Raw genomic sequence first — 13,335 nt, forward strand, 5'->3', positions numbered from 1 at the left:
TTTGACGAAAAAAGGAATTTCAGTGGTCACTCAGCACCCTATATTCGCCTGATCTTAGTTTGTGTGACCTTTTTTTTTGTTCCCCAGGATCAAAACCCACTTGAAGAGGCACCATTTGGTCGTGTCGAAAACATCCAAGTGAGCGTAGCCAAGGAGTTGAAGGCAATTCAAGTTGAAGCCTTGCAGCACTGTTACAATTAGTGCAAACAACGCCTCCGCCGATGTATAGCTGCCGAAGGCAACTACTTAGGAGGGGATAACATTGATGTGTAAAGATAAAACAAATTTTGTTTGGAAAAAATCAGTGTCATTACTTTTCTGCCACACCTTGTATTTAAATTATATAGGGCATTCCTGCAAAGACTGCGAACAATTCCTGAAAGCAGTGCTCTAGAGATAAAGAATTTTTTTGTAAGCATTTTATTTATGCTGGCAGACCTTTTAAAAGTTGTGGAAATTACTCATAAACAGATTGATAACCTAAAATATATATACATATATATAACCTTCATTTCCCTCACATATGTGCAACAATACTTAGCTTTTGAATTAGTTACATTCTATTATATCATAAGAAACCAACAAACACATCAAGGACAACATAGGGGAAATTATCTGTACTTACGAGCATCCCCCACGTACTGCGAAGACATGGGATTGTTCCCCACCTGCGGCAAGTTGTTTTTTCATCCACCTTCATTGCCATTCACTTATCATATTTTAAATTCAATTATTAAGTACAAGCAATTTCCCCTATGTTGTCCTTGGTGTCCTTGTTTGTTGGCTTCTTATGATATGAACAATAAAAATTGTGCCCTTCGGTTAACCCACTTTCTTCTCGTTGACAACTACCTATTAGTAACTTATTGTAATAATAGAACTGGAGCCAAACAGCAATCAAATCGTGATGGATTACTAGAAATTATGAAACTAGGATAACTTTCGGGTGATCTGTCCTCAAATAGTGAATACAATGTAGTTTTTCATATTTTCACAAAAATATTTTTTGCGCACTTTGAAAAAAATGTAGCAGTGAACACTAAGATGTATTTTGGGGATTGAGTTGTTGAAACTGATGTGTGTTTCGATTTCCATCAAGTGAGCAGGCATTCAGCACTGATTAGCTTCAATTCAGCAACTATAAGCTGATGCGTAAAGTTTTGAATAAAAAGGTTAGTCAGTGAACTTTCAGTAGTAATTTATTAGCTTAGCAATGATTAGCAAATGTTTCTCAACAAGTGCTGCATCAAATGACATGTTGGTGAAGACTTTCTGTATCCCATTGGATTCAGTAATTCTTTGCAGTTTTCACAGAAGCGCCTCGTATCTCTGTTGTAGCCCGTGAAGATGACAATGCAATAGATGAGTCCTGTGACTGAGTCACACATAATATTATGCTCATATTTAGCTAAACCTACAATAAACAAAGCGCAAGCTTGTAGTTAGAAAGTGAAGCAAGGAAAACATATAATTGGAAGACATTTGGACATATAAAAATATTGCTTAATTTTGCATCTACAGTCAGCTCATGTCAGTTCACTCTTATCGACTGCAGGTTTCAATTATCAGATATTTGAATTACAGAAAGCTGAATAAGGTGTGGTTGAAAATGACACGACTTACAAATTATTAGACCGATGGATATCCAAGCCTGGCCACACTAAAACAGACACTGCATCCTGAACAGGCCTACAAGCAGATGTATGACCGTGTCATCAGAAACACAGAGCCAGCTATGGTGGTGCCATCTTACAGCATCACTCATCAACATACAGCAGCCTGAATATCACACATGAAAACATTTCGATTCTCCATGCTATATGAATGTGCTTCTCGATCACTTCGTTCCATGTCGTTCAATACCATAGAAAGCCCGAAAATTATAATAAACTAAAAGCCTTTCTTGAACTAACAGTCTTCAAAAGGCACTAAAAACGCATAAAGACATATAAATTTTGTCATTTCTTTGAATAACAGAAATTTTGAATTACCTGAGCTTGAATTACCACACGTGAAATGTATGTCACAGAAGTTTTGAAGAAGCTCTATATTCTAGAAAAGCTCAGGGCATTCAAACAGCCCCTCCAGAAAATTTACAAATTCTGTGAATGGTCTACATTGTGCATACATAACGTACCCCATTTTCACTTGCAAATGGTAAAAAGATCCCAGCATCATATGTGTCTTGCAGTCTAAGAAATCACACATGGGATAAAAAGATTGCCGTAGCAATCGGTTTCCTGCCCAGAAAAGCATTCTATTCGTAGCTACCACCAGTAGATTTATTTTGTCTATAATAAATGGTTTGTAATTGTGTACGTGCTTTCCATGCGTACAAAAAGAAATCCCATAAAGAATAGATGCTCGCTAAATTAATGCCATACTGAGCTACAAACACGGACACTTACATTTGCTACGGCTACATAAGTCTTGCATAACCTGTCATTCAAAAGTCATTCCAAAAGTCATTCCAAAATGGTACTTAAATCAATACAGGTCTATAAACACTTTTCACTTCAGCCTTATAGAAAACTGACATATACACACACATATATCATCACCATGATTCCTTTTACTGCCACAAGGGGGCTGCCATTCAACACTAAAAATGAGTATGCGGCCGCATCAGTTTTTGTAACAGCCATCACCACGTTCGGGATGTGTAGATCTCTAAACTGAGCATGTTCACCGAGAAAAACACAACGAGTATAACAGTCCCATCCCCTTCATATACCCTAACCACTCCTAGGGATAATACAGCAAATCTCAAGTCCCAACACAGACACGCTATGCCTACTGACGGGACATTTCAAGAGAGTGATGACGTTCCATGTCTAGCACGTGGCCACCTAATGCATCAAGAACTCCATGCGTTGATCTCGCACAACTTAACATCTAGAGTACACAAACAAAACTTAAACCAAGACAAAAGAGTTCACAAGAAGATGGAGACGAAGCGATAAGCAATGGTCAAAGGAGGGAAGCCTCAGTTCAAAGTTGACATTTTGGCAAAAGGTACTTGTCTAAATGTTGCGCTGACACAAAGCTTCTTGTCAAAAGGTTGGCTCCAAACTGGAACTTCCCTTGTTCGTGCACTTTTTAACATATGGTTGAACGTATGTTGAACATTTATGCATGCATGCACCGCGCGGTACGGAAGATTCCTCACCGCTTTTTTTAAGAAGTGCCTTGTCCTCCTCCTCTCCCTACTTCCCTCAACCCCCTTTCCTCCTCAAGGGCTAACTAAACAGCTAGCACGCATGCCAGATACAAGGCAACATTTTACGCAATGCTCCTCAAAAGCGCAAACATAGCCCTATACAGCACAAACCGAGAAACTGAGATAAAACATTTATTTGTGAGGAAATACCTTACACTGCTATGACAAAAAGAAGACAGCTGTGTCATGCGACTTCTATAAAACAGCCTTTGTGTTATTGGTACATAAGAGGCACTCCTTGAGAGCAGTGAAAGGTTATTAATGCGTTCGCTGCAGCTTGTGTCTTTGCAGCTATTTGTTGTAGCACGAAAGTAACATCTTTTCGAAAAATCAACGCAAGTTAAAAATTTTTCTCCCTTCCAATCGCAAGCACAGTGGCGCCATCTTTCTGTAGCTCAAGAAGGAAGCAACAAAAAGGTGTGCAACTGCTTTGTGGGTCATGATTTACGGGAATCGAGGCCTCAAAAAATGTCCCCGCCAAGAATGTGTTGAGCACTAGGGATACTATGGGTGGGTTTCCCTAACTATTTTGTCCATGGGTAAAATAATGCATACACGATAAAAACAATGCTATGCATAATGACACTAAACCACTATACAGTAAGTTACTGTGTGAAAAAAATGAAGTTTTGTGCAAATGCGAATCAGTAACTCACTTAACTTAACTTACCATCATTCGTACAAAGCTTTTTAACAGTAAGCAAATTTAACCAGGGACAAAATGTGCAGCACAAAAGTGGCCTTTGGACTGGAATAATCAGCCACATACACGGATGCATACAGACATGAAATGTGACCAAAGAGTGACAATGTTTTTAAAATGGCAAGGCGAAGGATATGTCGGGGTGTGCAAATAGTAATTTTGAAAAACAAATTGAGTATGAATCAAATAATGATTACATCAAATCTAATACCTTTTGCATAGTTTCCAAATAATAATACAACTCAATAGGGTGTTTTACTTTCCCAAAATTTTACTTGAAATATTCAGAAATTTCTACTAACAATAAAAGAAGACCAGAATGCTATGCTCTGAGATAAGCTCCTATACAGCAATGGCTATTGTGTATTTGAGGTTTTATTTTGTTACTGCGCATAGAAGTTAGTTCTCATACAGCAGTGACTGTTTAAGGTGCCATTTAGTCACCATCTATGAAATGAAAGTCTGTCGTTAAAATTAACCAAAACATTTAGGAAATGCCAGCTTCACAAGCGATGCAAGAATTCCGCCAAGAGCAAGGTACTCAGTAAGCTCCATGACAGAACATCACAGGTAGGCCAAGCCCCTAACCATATGACCACATTTTACCAGTGATATCAGGTTGGTGGTGCGTGAGCATCAGCACGACACGAGCGTTACGCAGCAGCGTTGATGCGAGACCCATGCCGAGTCCACAACTATATAAAAGCTTGGCCTACATTAGATTCCAGCAGTCGAAGGACAGAAATAGAAAAATTTAACACCTAATTGTTTAGTGGTTTCTTTTTGGAGTGCTTGCTCATTGGTGATGATTATTTGAAAACGATATGACAACTAATTGGTGTTTCAAATAGTAACTATTCCATTCGACTATATATTCTATATATTCAACTTATTAATCAAAATTTTTGAATATTCATGAATTCCAAATGATTCACACACCTTTTTATTTTTTTGATCTGGTGGTCAGCTGTACATTGTACAAATACCTTAAAGGAGTGGCTGTATCAGATGTGTGAATGCTCTGAAAACATATTTAAGACCGAATGTAGAAATAACATATGCAAAATGAAACGATAAAAAATTGGCTCACTATTAAATAAAGTATGTTCCAAAAAGAACATAGACAATTAGGATAAAAGAGTTTGTTCTGTGTTCAAAAAAAGAATATGGGATATATCTACAACACCAAAAAAAAAGACTGTGCCACGCAAAAATGTGGTGGTTCCGATAACACAGTCATACATTTCTGGCCATAGAATCTAAAATTTTTTGTAAAATCTGTAGGTAACAAGCAGACCTGCTGCTTCACAATAAAAATTTCCTACTACAGTACAAGTCGACCAGCTCGTTATGTAATGTAGTGGCACTTTGGTAATTACTATTCAAAACAAAAAAAAAACTTTCTCTAAGGGCCATGTAGCTAAAAACCTTCCAATGACACCGGCAGCAAAGATGATGAGGTTGTTGTCTCAAAATGACATTCTCTCCAAGATTGAAAACCAAGCAGTAAATGTTGGTGGCTTAGCTAATACTGACAACTCAAAAACCCTGTTTCTTACAGAGGCAGTACATACAAGTGGCATAATGCTATGTCATGCAACAAAGATTTGAGGCCTTTAAATGAAGGGTGTGTAGTCAGCAAAAGTAAGCTTTTATGTGCAGCTGTCCCACCCCTTCACTCTGTGGCATTTTTGGTACAAAGCAATTACACTCTGCATAGATGCAAGTACAGTTTAGGTACAGGTACTCTGTAATTTTTGGTACAAACTTTACTCCCGACTTAAGGTTTTTGTGAAACCCTCCTAGTTGCCTTAGCTTGAAAGCAAAAATTGTTTATTACTTCCTTCTTTTGATGTCCGAGGTGGATACATTCTGCATATACAGCAGCAAGTGCATACATTATTAGTACAGCAGCCAAATATGCTGTTGCTGAGCAAAATCGCTGCTTGGTTACTTTTGTGAATGCAAATGCATGCAAATTCTGCACTTGTTGACTTGAGTACCCAGAAGAATTCTGTCTGGTACCTGTACCTGGCTGGTGCCTGACTTAAGCATGGAGCACCTGCTAACTCGGGGTTTGGCACCACTCATGTTGCTCACGCATAGTTATTTTCAGATAACTGCAAAAGTTCTGGAACGCACAACAACGAGATCGAAAGATCTTAACAACACCCCGTTTGACCAACACTAGCTATTGACCAATGGTGCCATGGGACAATGTCCGCTCTTTTAAGATATCTTGAAATTTTGAAATCTGTAATGTGCTAATTGGTAAGCTTTTATATGTTATGTGGAGGCTGCAACTACAGCTTAGTTTAGCATGTCTTTGTGCTTTGAGTTATTGGTACCTCGTACTTCCATTCCCCTTCGACATATGCCATTTCGACAGTACTGATTTTTCGTAGGGCACCTGTTACCACACTACACACAAGATTGTACCACTCAAAGGCCTTTCAGGGTGCTATAGGGTGATTCTGTGCTCTTCAACTGGCCCTTCCAGCCCCAACCTGTTCTTCAGCTGCTCATACAGTGAAGCTACATAAATGTTAGTTCAAAAAACAGTCATTACAAAGCCCATTTAGAAGGGTATGTGGTTGCAGTGCTGCCGCTTTCCAAACAGATGACAAGTCCAGCTTCGACTGTCAAGGCATACTCTTTCATATTCAATTTCAAAGGCCTTCATAGAGGCCTTAAGAATGAGTATGTGACAACAGTAGTGCCTGAATCTTTTCTGCAATGATGGCAGGTCAAAACAGCATTTTCTCTCATTTATGTTGCTTTGTCGAATACAGATTGTTCCCGGTCTCCCTAAAATATGCACAAGAAGGTACAAGAAGGCTCATGGCAACAGTTGAACTCTCTGCTCCTCGTTGCTGTTGGCACTGCTGATTTTTCCTTTTTCTTTTTTTTTGTAAAACCACATCCTTCATAGAAGAATGTTTCAGAATTTTCAGCAAATTTTTTAATTGCCTGTCAGCACTGAACTTATACAAAGAAGGCATGAGCAGTTGGAGCCATGGTATTAACATCGTCTTACAATCACTGCCACTGCTTAGTTGACTCCTGTTTTTCTGCAAACCTCACTTATGCCGGCTTTGTAATGTTACATCTCTTAATACGCAAAGCCTCCCACAGCTGCACTCTTATAAGCAGTGCGTTTCACAAAAGTTCTGGCATGCCTGGCCTAGTGAACACAACAGTTTACTATTGCTGTCACGATAGTGTCAGACATGATACTATCTGCATTAGCAAAATGAAACACTAAACTATTTGTATTCCAAAGCGCCCATGGGCACCAGAGCACTACTAAGCATTAGGGATGTGCGAACACCTAATAGTAAATTTCGAATCGAGTATTGAATCAAATCGAGAAAAAAATGTGAATACTGAATCAAATGTCACAACATTTAAAACTAACATTTATGCTTCCCAATTTTGTGCAAAATAAAGCAGCACTGCACATGCTCAGGAGGCTAATCACATGAGACTCTTGCGAGCTACAGTGAAATCTCGATATAATGACTTCAGGGGACCACGGTAAATTGTTCGTTATTCTGAAAGATTGTTATAGTGAAAGCCCCAAAATTAACCATTCCACCTATCGACCCATCAGTTCATAAGCTGTCATTATATGAGCTGTGAGCTCCACAAAAACGTCGCTGTTGGCTCTCGGCACGCACTGTTGCTATTTTTCAGATTCCGCCACCACACACCACTGAAACAACGTATAATAACAGTGACGCACGCAAAACAGACGCTGGCACCGAGAAAACTACCAACAAAAAGGTAACTCCATGTCGTCTCCAAAGCGCAATGTTCCTTGCTTTTTGTTTGTTTTTCACACTTCTTGCCGTGGGCACCGCAACTGTCTCGCTCAAGGTGGACACCTAAACTTTGTCAAAACGCAAGCGTGCGTAAACAACACTGTCTGGAAAGTGCAAAGTGGGACCTTGTGGCATCCCCGCGAGTGCGGAGGTTGCATTTCACCACGCACATAGCTAGTATGGCCGTAGAAAGAAGTGCAAAAGGAAGAGGCACATGCAGAAGGAAGGGTGAAAGAAGGAAGAGACGAACCTCCGTTGCTAGATGACACTTTTCTGGGCGGAGCATGCATTTGCAAAACCTGATGCATTGTCGCCTCCGCTCTCCTGCATTCTTTATTTCTCGGACACCGTCTCAGGTTTTCTGAACCCATGCGCCACAACGTCCGCTCTCTGTGCCTTGTCTGCTAGCTTACTGTTTTGGCTGCCGTGAAGGACACACGAAAATCTAAGAATCCTCAGATTTCAGAATATTACTTTGTGGTCCTGAGGCATTGTTAAAATCACAGGGAAACCGAATAACAATCGTTATTCTGAAAAGTTGGGTATTCTGAATTTTGGAATTGAGCAGGGGATTTCTGAAAAGTTCATTAATCTGAAAAGTTTGTTTGTAGTAACGAGGTTTCACTGTATCAGTAACTTGGGTACCAATTAATTGAGATGTGTAGTATGCTGTACTGTTATTAAAGGGAACACCAAATTAGCATGCGAGTACTGATGTGAGTATGTGATTAGATGTGAGTACTCAGTTCAGATACGAGCGTCTGCAAAAATATTTCTTTATAGATCGAAATGTCAGTCAAATAGCGTCAAGTGCTTTTTTTCCTGAAGCTGAAGAAATAGTGAACTTGTCCCAAATACAATCGCAGCTTTCAGTTTCATAGTGGGCCATATACTGTGCTTCATGGCAATCTTCTATTGCTTAGAAAGTTTTGCTTTCCAGTTTCCTTACCTTCAGCTCGTTAAGGCCAATCTGCATGACAGACAAAAGCAGGGAATGCGCATCAAGTCATTCAGCACCACTCCACACCAATGGTAAAGAGTTCTCAAATTGGGAGGCCCATGGCAAGTTCGTGCGTCATCCCCCCCCCCCCCACTCCCCTTTTTTTTGTATGCATCCATCTGTTGTCTGTGTAAATGTCTGCAGTTGAGGGTCAGCACACTGCCACACAATATTTTGAAGCCCGCCATGTAAATGTAAAGCTACTCTTGTGACAGGCTGCACAAAGCTACGAAAAGAGTGCCTACGAACGGCGTTTGGAACAAGGGTCCCCGTACGGTATTTCGCAAAGATGGCGACCTTGAACAATGGTCATCCCGTGCACTTGCTTTTTTGTTAGTGGGGTGGTTCTTAAACTTTCCGAGGGTAGTGCAACCACAGTGAATAGATCCGCGTCGATTTGGTATGAAACCGTAACTTTAGCCCCCGATACCCGAGGACACGTCTCCAATTATGCCTAACAGGCTAGACAGTGTGGCCAATGGTGCGGCCGTGACGAAAATTCACTGCTGGCCGATGTGATAACCGGCCGCAAAACCGTCACAGGAAGCTTGACGGATAATGCTCCTACGGGTGGCTCATCGATGATCAGTCGAGAGATCACGGGTACGGTTTAGATTGACGACTGTTGAAGTGGTGTTCGGGTCTGCGGTCGACAAGCCGGTAACTACCGCTAGCACACATGCTAAGTTTGCCTGTGTGCTCGCATGTCAGTAGAAAGCTGCGAACCATGCGAATCTGCAAGAGTGAACATTGAACTCGCATATCTGGTGCGATCAGCGTGCCTTCCCGTGGCTAAGTGGCCCGATATTCACGCATACTTCCGTGCTTTCCACATACGCTGCTTTTGTTGTTCTCTCTGTTCGCATACCGTTAATTGTTTTAATTAGTACGGCTGACTTGGTCGAACCTTTTACCGATAGACATCTTGCGCCACGGGAACACTGCGCACGTATAGAGTTACTCGCTGTGGGTACAGACTATATTAAAAAATCAAATACCAGATATTCAATTAGCGAATCGAATTATTCGAATGTTCACTATTCGATTCGAAACAGAGTATTCGCACGCCCCTACTAAATACTATTAAAATGCACAATGTCTCAACAGAAAATGCCAGATTTTCAAGCATACAACCCGCTAGAATTACTTCAACAAAGTATGTCCAAATAACTTGCTGCGGGACATGTTGGCTCACATGTAGGGAAGACACAGTAAGCAAACTCAATCAAGAGAAAGAAGAAGACATATGTTTGTTTTTCTATATGACTGTCTCAGATTGTGCTATTACGTCTTCTCGACGGTATGTGTGAATCTTGCATTCAGGTGCTCTTTCATAGCAGCATGCTTCCATGGAAGGAACAGGAAACCAGCTTGCCTCTGCCTAGCTGCACCATGCACAACTCACAAAAAAGCTACTCTGGAAGACAAACGACAGCGTGTAGTGGACGTGCTGGCTCACTTGGTTGCACAGATGAGCAACTGCCGAAGCATTATTACACCGCATGAACCTTCCATAAAGCACCACGAGACCATAGAAGGGAACGCAACTACCAGTGCCATCAATTACTACTGTCCATCACAGTAAACCTCTGCAAATACAAGCTTCCAAACACACAAATGACTACATGCATACTCATTCTGCAAACTGCATTCTCATTCATAAAAATGGCAAAGATAATATTGTAAAGGCAATGTGCTCTGGAGCATAAAATATCACTGTGCGCAGTCACCAATATGGACTGCCATCCAGATTCTGATGCTGACTGCAGAGTTTCTTCCCACCAAGTGCATTGCAAAAGAGCCTCAGGTGAGGACAACTGGGCCCGTACTCACTAAGCTTCTCTTACATAGGCAAATTCTCTCATAGCCCTACTTTACTTAAGACTTAAAAGCAGTCTGATCCACTAAGTAACACATCCAGCGGTCAAAGTTTCTAGAGAAATCATACAGAAATCATAAATTTTATTACCGCCAGAAATTATGGTGCGTTACTCATTGCCTGCTGTTCAGTTGCCTGCCACTCATATTTGGGATTGGCATGGCAATGGGACAACTATCGTGGCAATTGCCAATAATGTACCATTAAGTAAGAGGTTTCATGAACACAAGCCCACAGGCGATGACACCCACTGATAGAATGCACTGGACTCATTTGCAAGACCAGGAGTGAAAGAAGGACTCGCCTTCCAATACTGCCTGCTGTCTAACTAAACTAGATGTGAAACGACGTTGGCATGGGCTATTGCGTCCTGCCTGCAGCCTAGTAGTTCAGACACCGTCGCGAGACCCCTCGCTAGACGCAGCACACGGGGAGGGGTCAGCTACCAGGTCCCACCTGGGCAAGCGGTGCCGAAAGCGGGGGCGTCGGAGGTGGCGGAAGCTGCTGGAGGAGGTCCACGCCCATCACCTGCACATCGCTAGGGAACAGTCGGCTGCCGCCGCCAAGCCGCTTGTCCCGTGATGGTGGAGGCCGCAGCAAAGGCACGCCGCACACTGTGGCACTCTTGGTAGTTCCCATAGAGTTTGGTGGCAATCGGCCATACAGTGACGCATGCTTCGGGGAGGCCTATGCGAAGGAAAATTAAAGGTTTCGGGCCTCACACACCGAAGCTCACAAATACCGAACAATGCATAAAGAATTTGTGCAGAAACCATCGACAACTGTCCATGTAAGTGAACAGCCAAACACTTCAAGAAAGCTACTGACTTTATTAAAAGAATGGTGCGCTTGACCACATAAATTTTTTGCTGTGACAATATTTAGGTAGCGTTTGTTGTTTCATTACATAATTTCATGGAGAACAAAGCCATTAACCAGCACATAACTAGCCCCAGTATAGGTGGGCAGCACATGCACCTTAAAGAAGTATGACAGTCGGCGTTCAGCAACAAACACATCCCCCAACGCAAGCACATGCACCCTTCGCGTCGGTGCTTTTGTTCCAACCCCCAACCAAAGGAAGGTACTGTATTCACTTTAATAATGGGGACAGGTACAAACGGTCCTCCTGAGCAATCTCTGCATTTACTTTGCATTCCTAAGCAAACTCTGCATTTATCTGCATTGTACTTTTTCACACTGGTAGTATTTCAGGGCAAATTTTGTCTTAACACCAGTTTGGTTGCAGTAGTCGCCCATGTCATCCAGAACATTTGCAATCACATGTTGGCTGCAGGAATGCAAGATCAAAAAAGTATCTGTCACTGTGAAAGGAATAGTAGTGCCCCTTGTCATTGTTATGACAAAATGCAGCACGCATTGTGCTTCGCTGTAACAGTGAGAGATGGCACCACCACTGCTGAGAGCATCTACCCTTTTTGTCTTACATTTTTGTGTTGCATCACCAGAAGTTGCCCTTTGCTTCTAACAAGTTCTGAATGAAACAAGAAAATACAAGAGCGGTGCCGAAAGTCAGGCTCTCAATGAACACTGTGCATGCTGGAAGTGGGCCACGCAAGAGCAGCAAGCCTTAGAATGCAATTTAAATGTCCCACTTTGCAACTTTTATTCGCAGTGACACTGCAAATGTAAAGCAAACCTACCACAAAATGTAGAATTACACAAGTAAATGTTCTGTTACCCCTTTTATTCCTTATTTAAAATCCTGATATTAAATCAGATAAATAAATAACTATACAGTCAGATGCCTTCATAACGAAGTGCTCGGGACGTGCAAAATCCTTCGTTATACATATCACTTCATTGGAAAGGTCAGACACCGTACCGCTCCCAATAGAGCAGGCTAAGCACAGTCAACAAAGGAAAAACTTCATTTAACGTGACTTCAAGAGAGACTCAGAGAAATAGGTTGCTTATTTTTCTGTGCACGCTTCTGACTGACAGAACGTGCGACTGCAGCCACACTTAACGCACTGAGGTTCCCAGTATGCTTCATGGCGAAGCACAGGAGCTTACGGAAAGTATAGCTGCAGATTATTGAATGCTGCGATCACCTCCCTTGCCATCAAAATTCTCGTTCGCTTACAGAATTTTCATGACTGTCACTTTCACTGACATCCACGTCCTTTCCACTCTAGATGGCTTTGAAGAGGTCGTCGGTTGTAAGCTGTGATTACATCGTCACGACGTCATATACTGCTACATATTTGTCAGCAGTCGTACCCATCAGTGGGTTACAACGAGCAGCGTACGAGTTTAACGATTCCTGAAACGGTGCAGCAGGACTCCTCCTGATATCAGCACGCTCATAAAGTGCATCGTGCAGTAAGCACCAGCACAGAGCACACCTTGGTGATGTCTGCAGAGTGCGCACTTGCCTAAAGTGCGAGGAAGTGATACTTTACGTCATCATTTACTGCTTAAGATGTTTATGAGTTGCTCAAGAATCTGGCAGGATTTGGTTTAAGGGGGCAGCTGCTACTTCAATCAATAAGACCATGTTTCCTGATATAAAGCTACGGTAGAAGTTGGGGTGCCTATGAAGAAAGGGCCTTTGAAGAGAAACTTTTAAAGCGCTTTTCTGACTAAATCTCAGAAGAAGGTAGTGTTATGTACATGACAGAATGTGCAAGCACGACTGAACAAGGGCATAGAAAGAAACAGATACACAGAGACAGCGCTACTTTC

The 13,335-nt window shown here is 41.7% G+C and overlaps 1 protein-coding gene across 1 annotated transcript in view; it reads right to left on the bottom strand.

Annotated features, from left to right (window-relative positions):
* Positions 1-13,335, bottom strand: part of Ack (activated Cdc42 kinase) — a 116,519-nt gene that overhangs the window by 43,303 nt on the left and 59,881 nt on the right. Inside the window, exon 6 of the mRNA XM_055066337.1 lies at positions 11,083-11,313. Within this exon, the coding sequence (XP_054922312.1) occupies positions 11,083-11,313 (231 nt within the window). The remainder of the gene's footprint in view (positions 1-11,082; positions 11,314-13,335) is intronic.

This window comes from Dermacentor andersoni, chromosome 6 (genome assembly GCF_023375885.2).
Source record: "Dermacentor andersoni chromosome 6, qqDerAnde1_hic_scaffold, whole genome shotgun sequence".
In the NCBI taxonomy this organism is placed as follows: Eukaryota; Metazoa; Arthropoda; class Arachnida; order Ixodida; family Ixodidae; genus Dermacentor; species Dermacentor andersoni.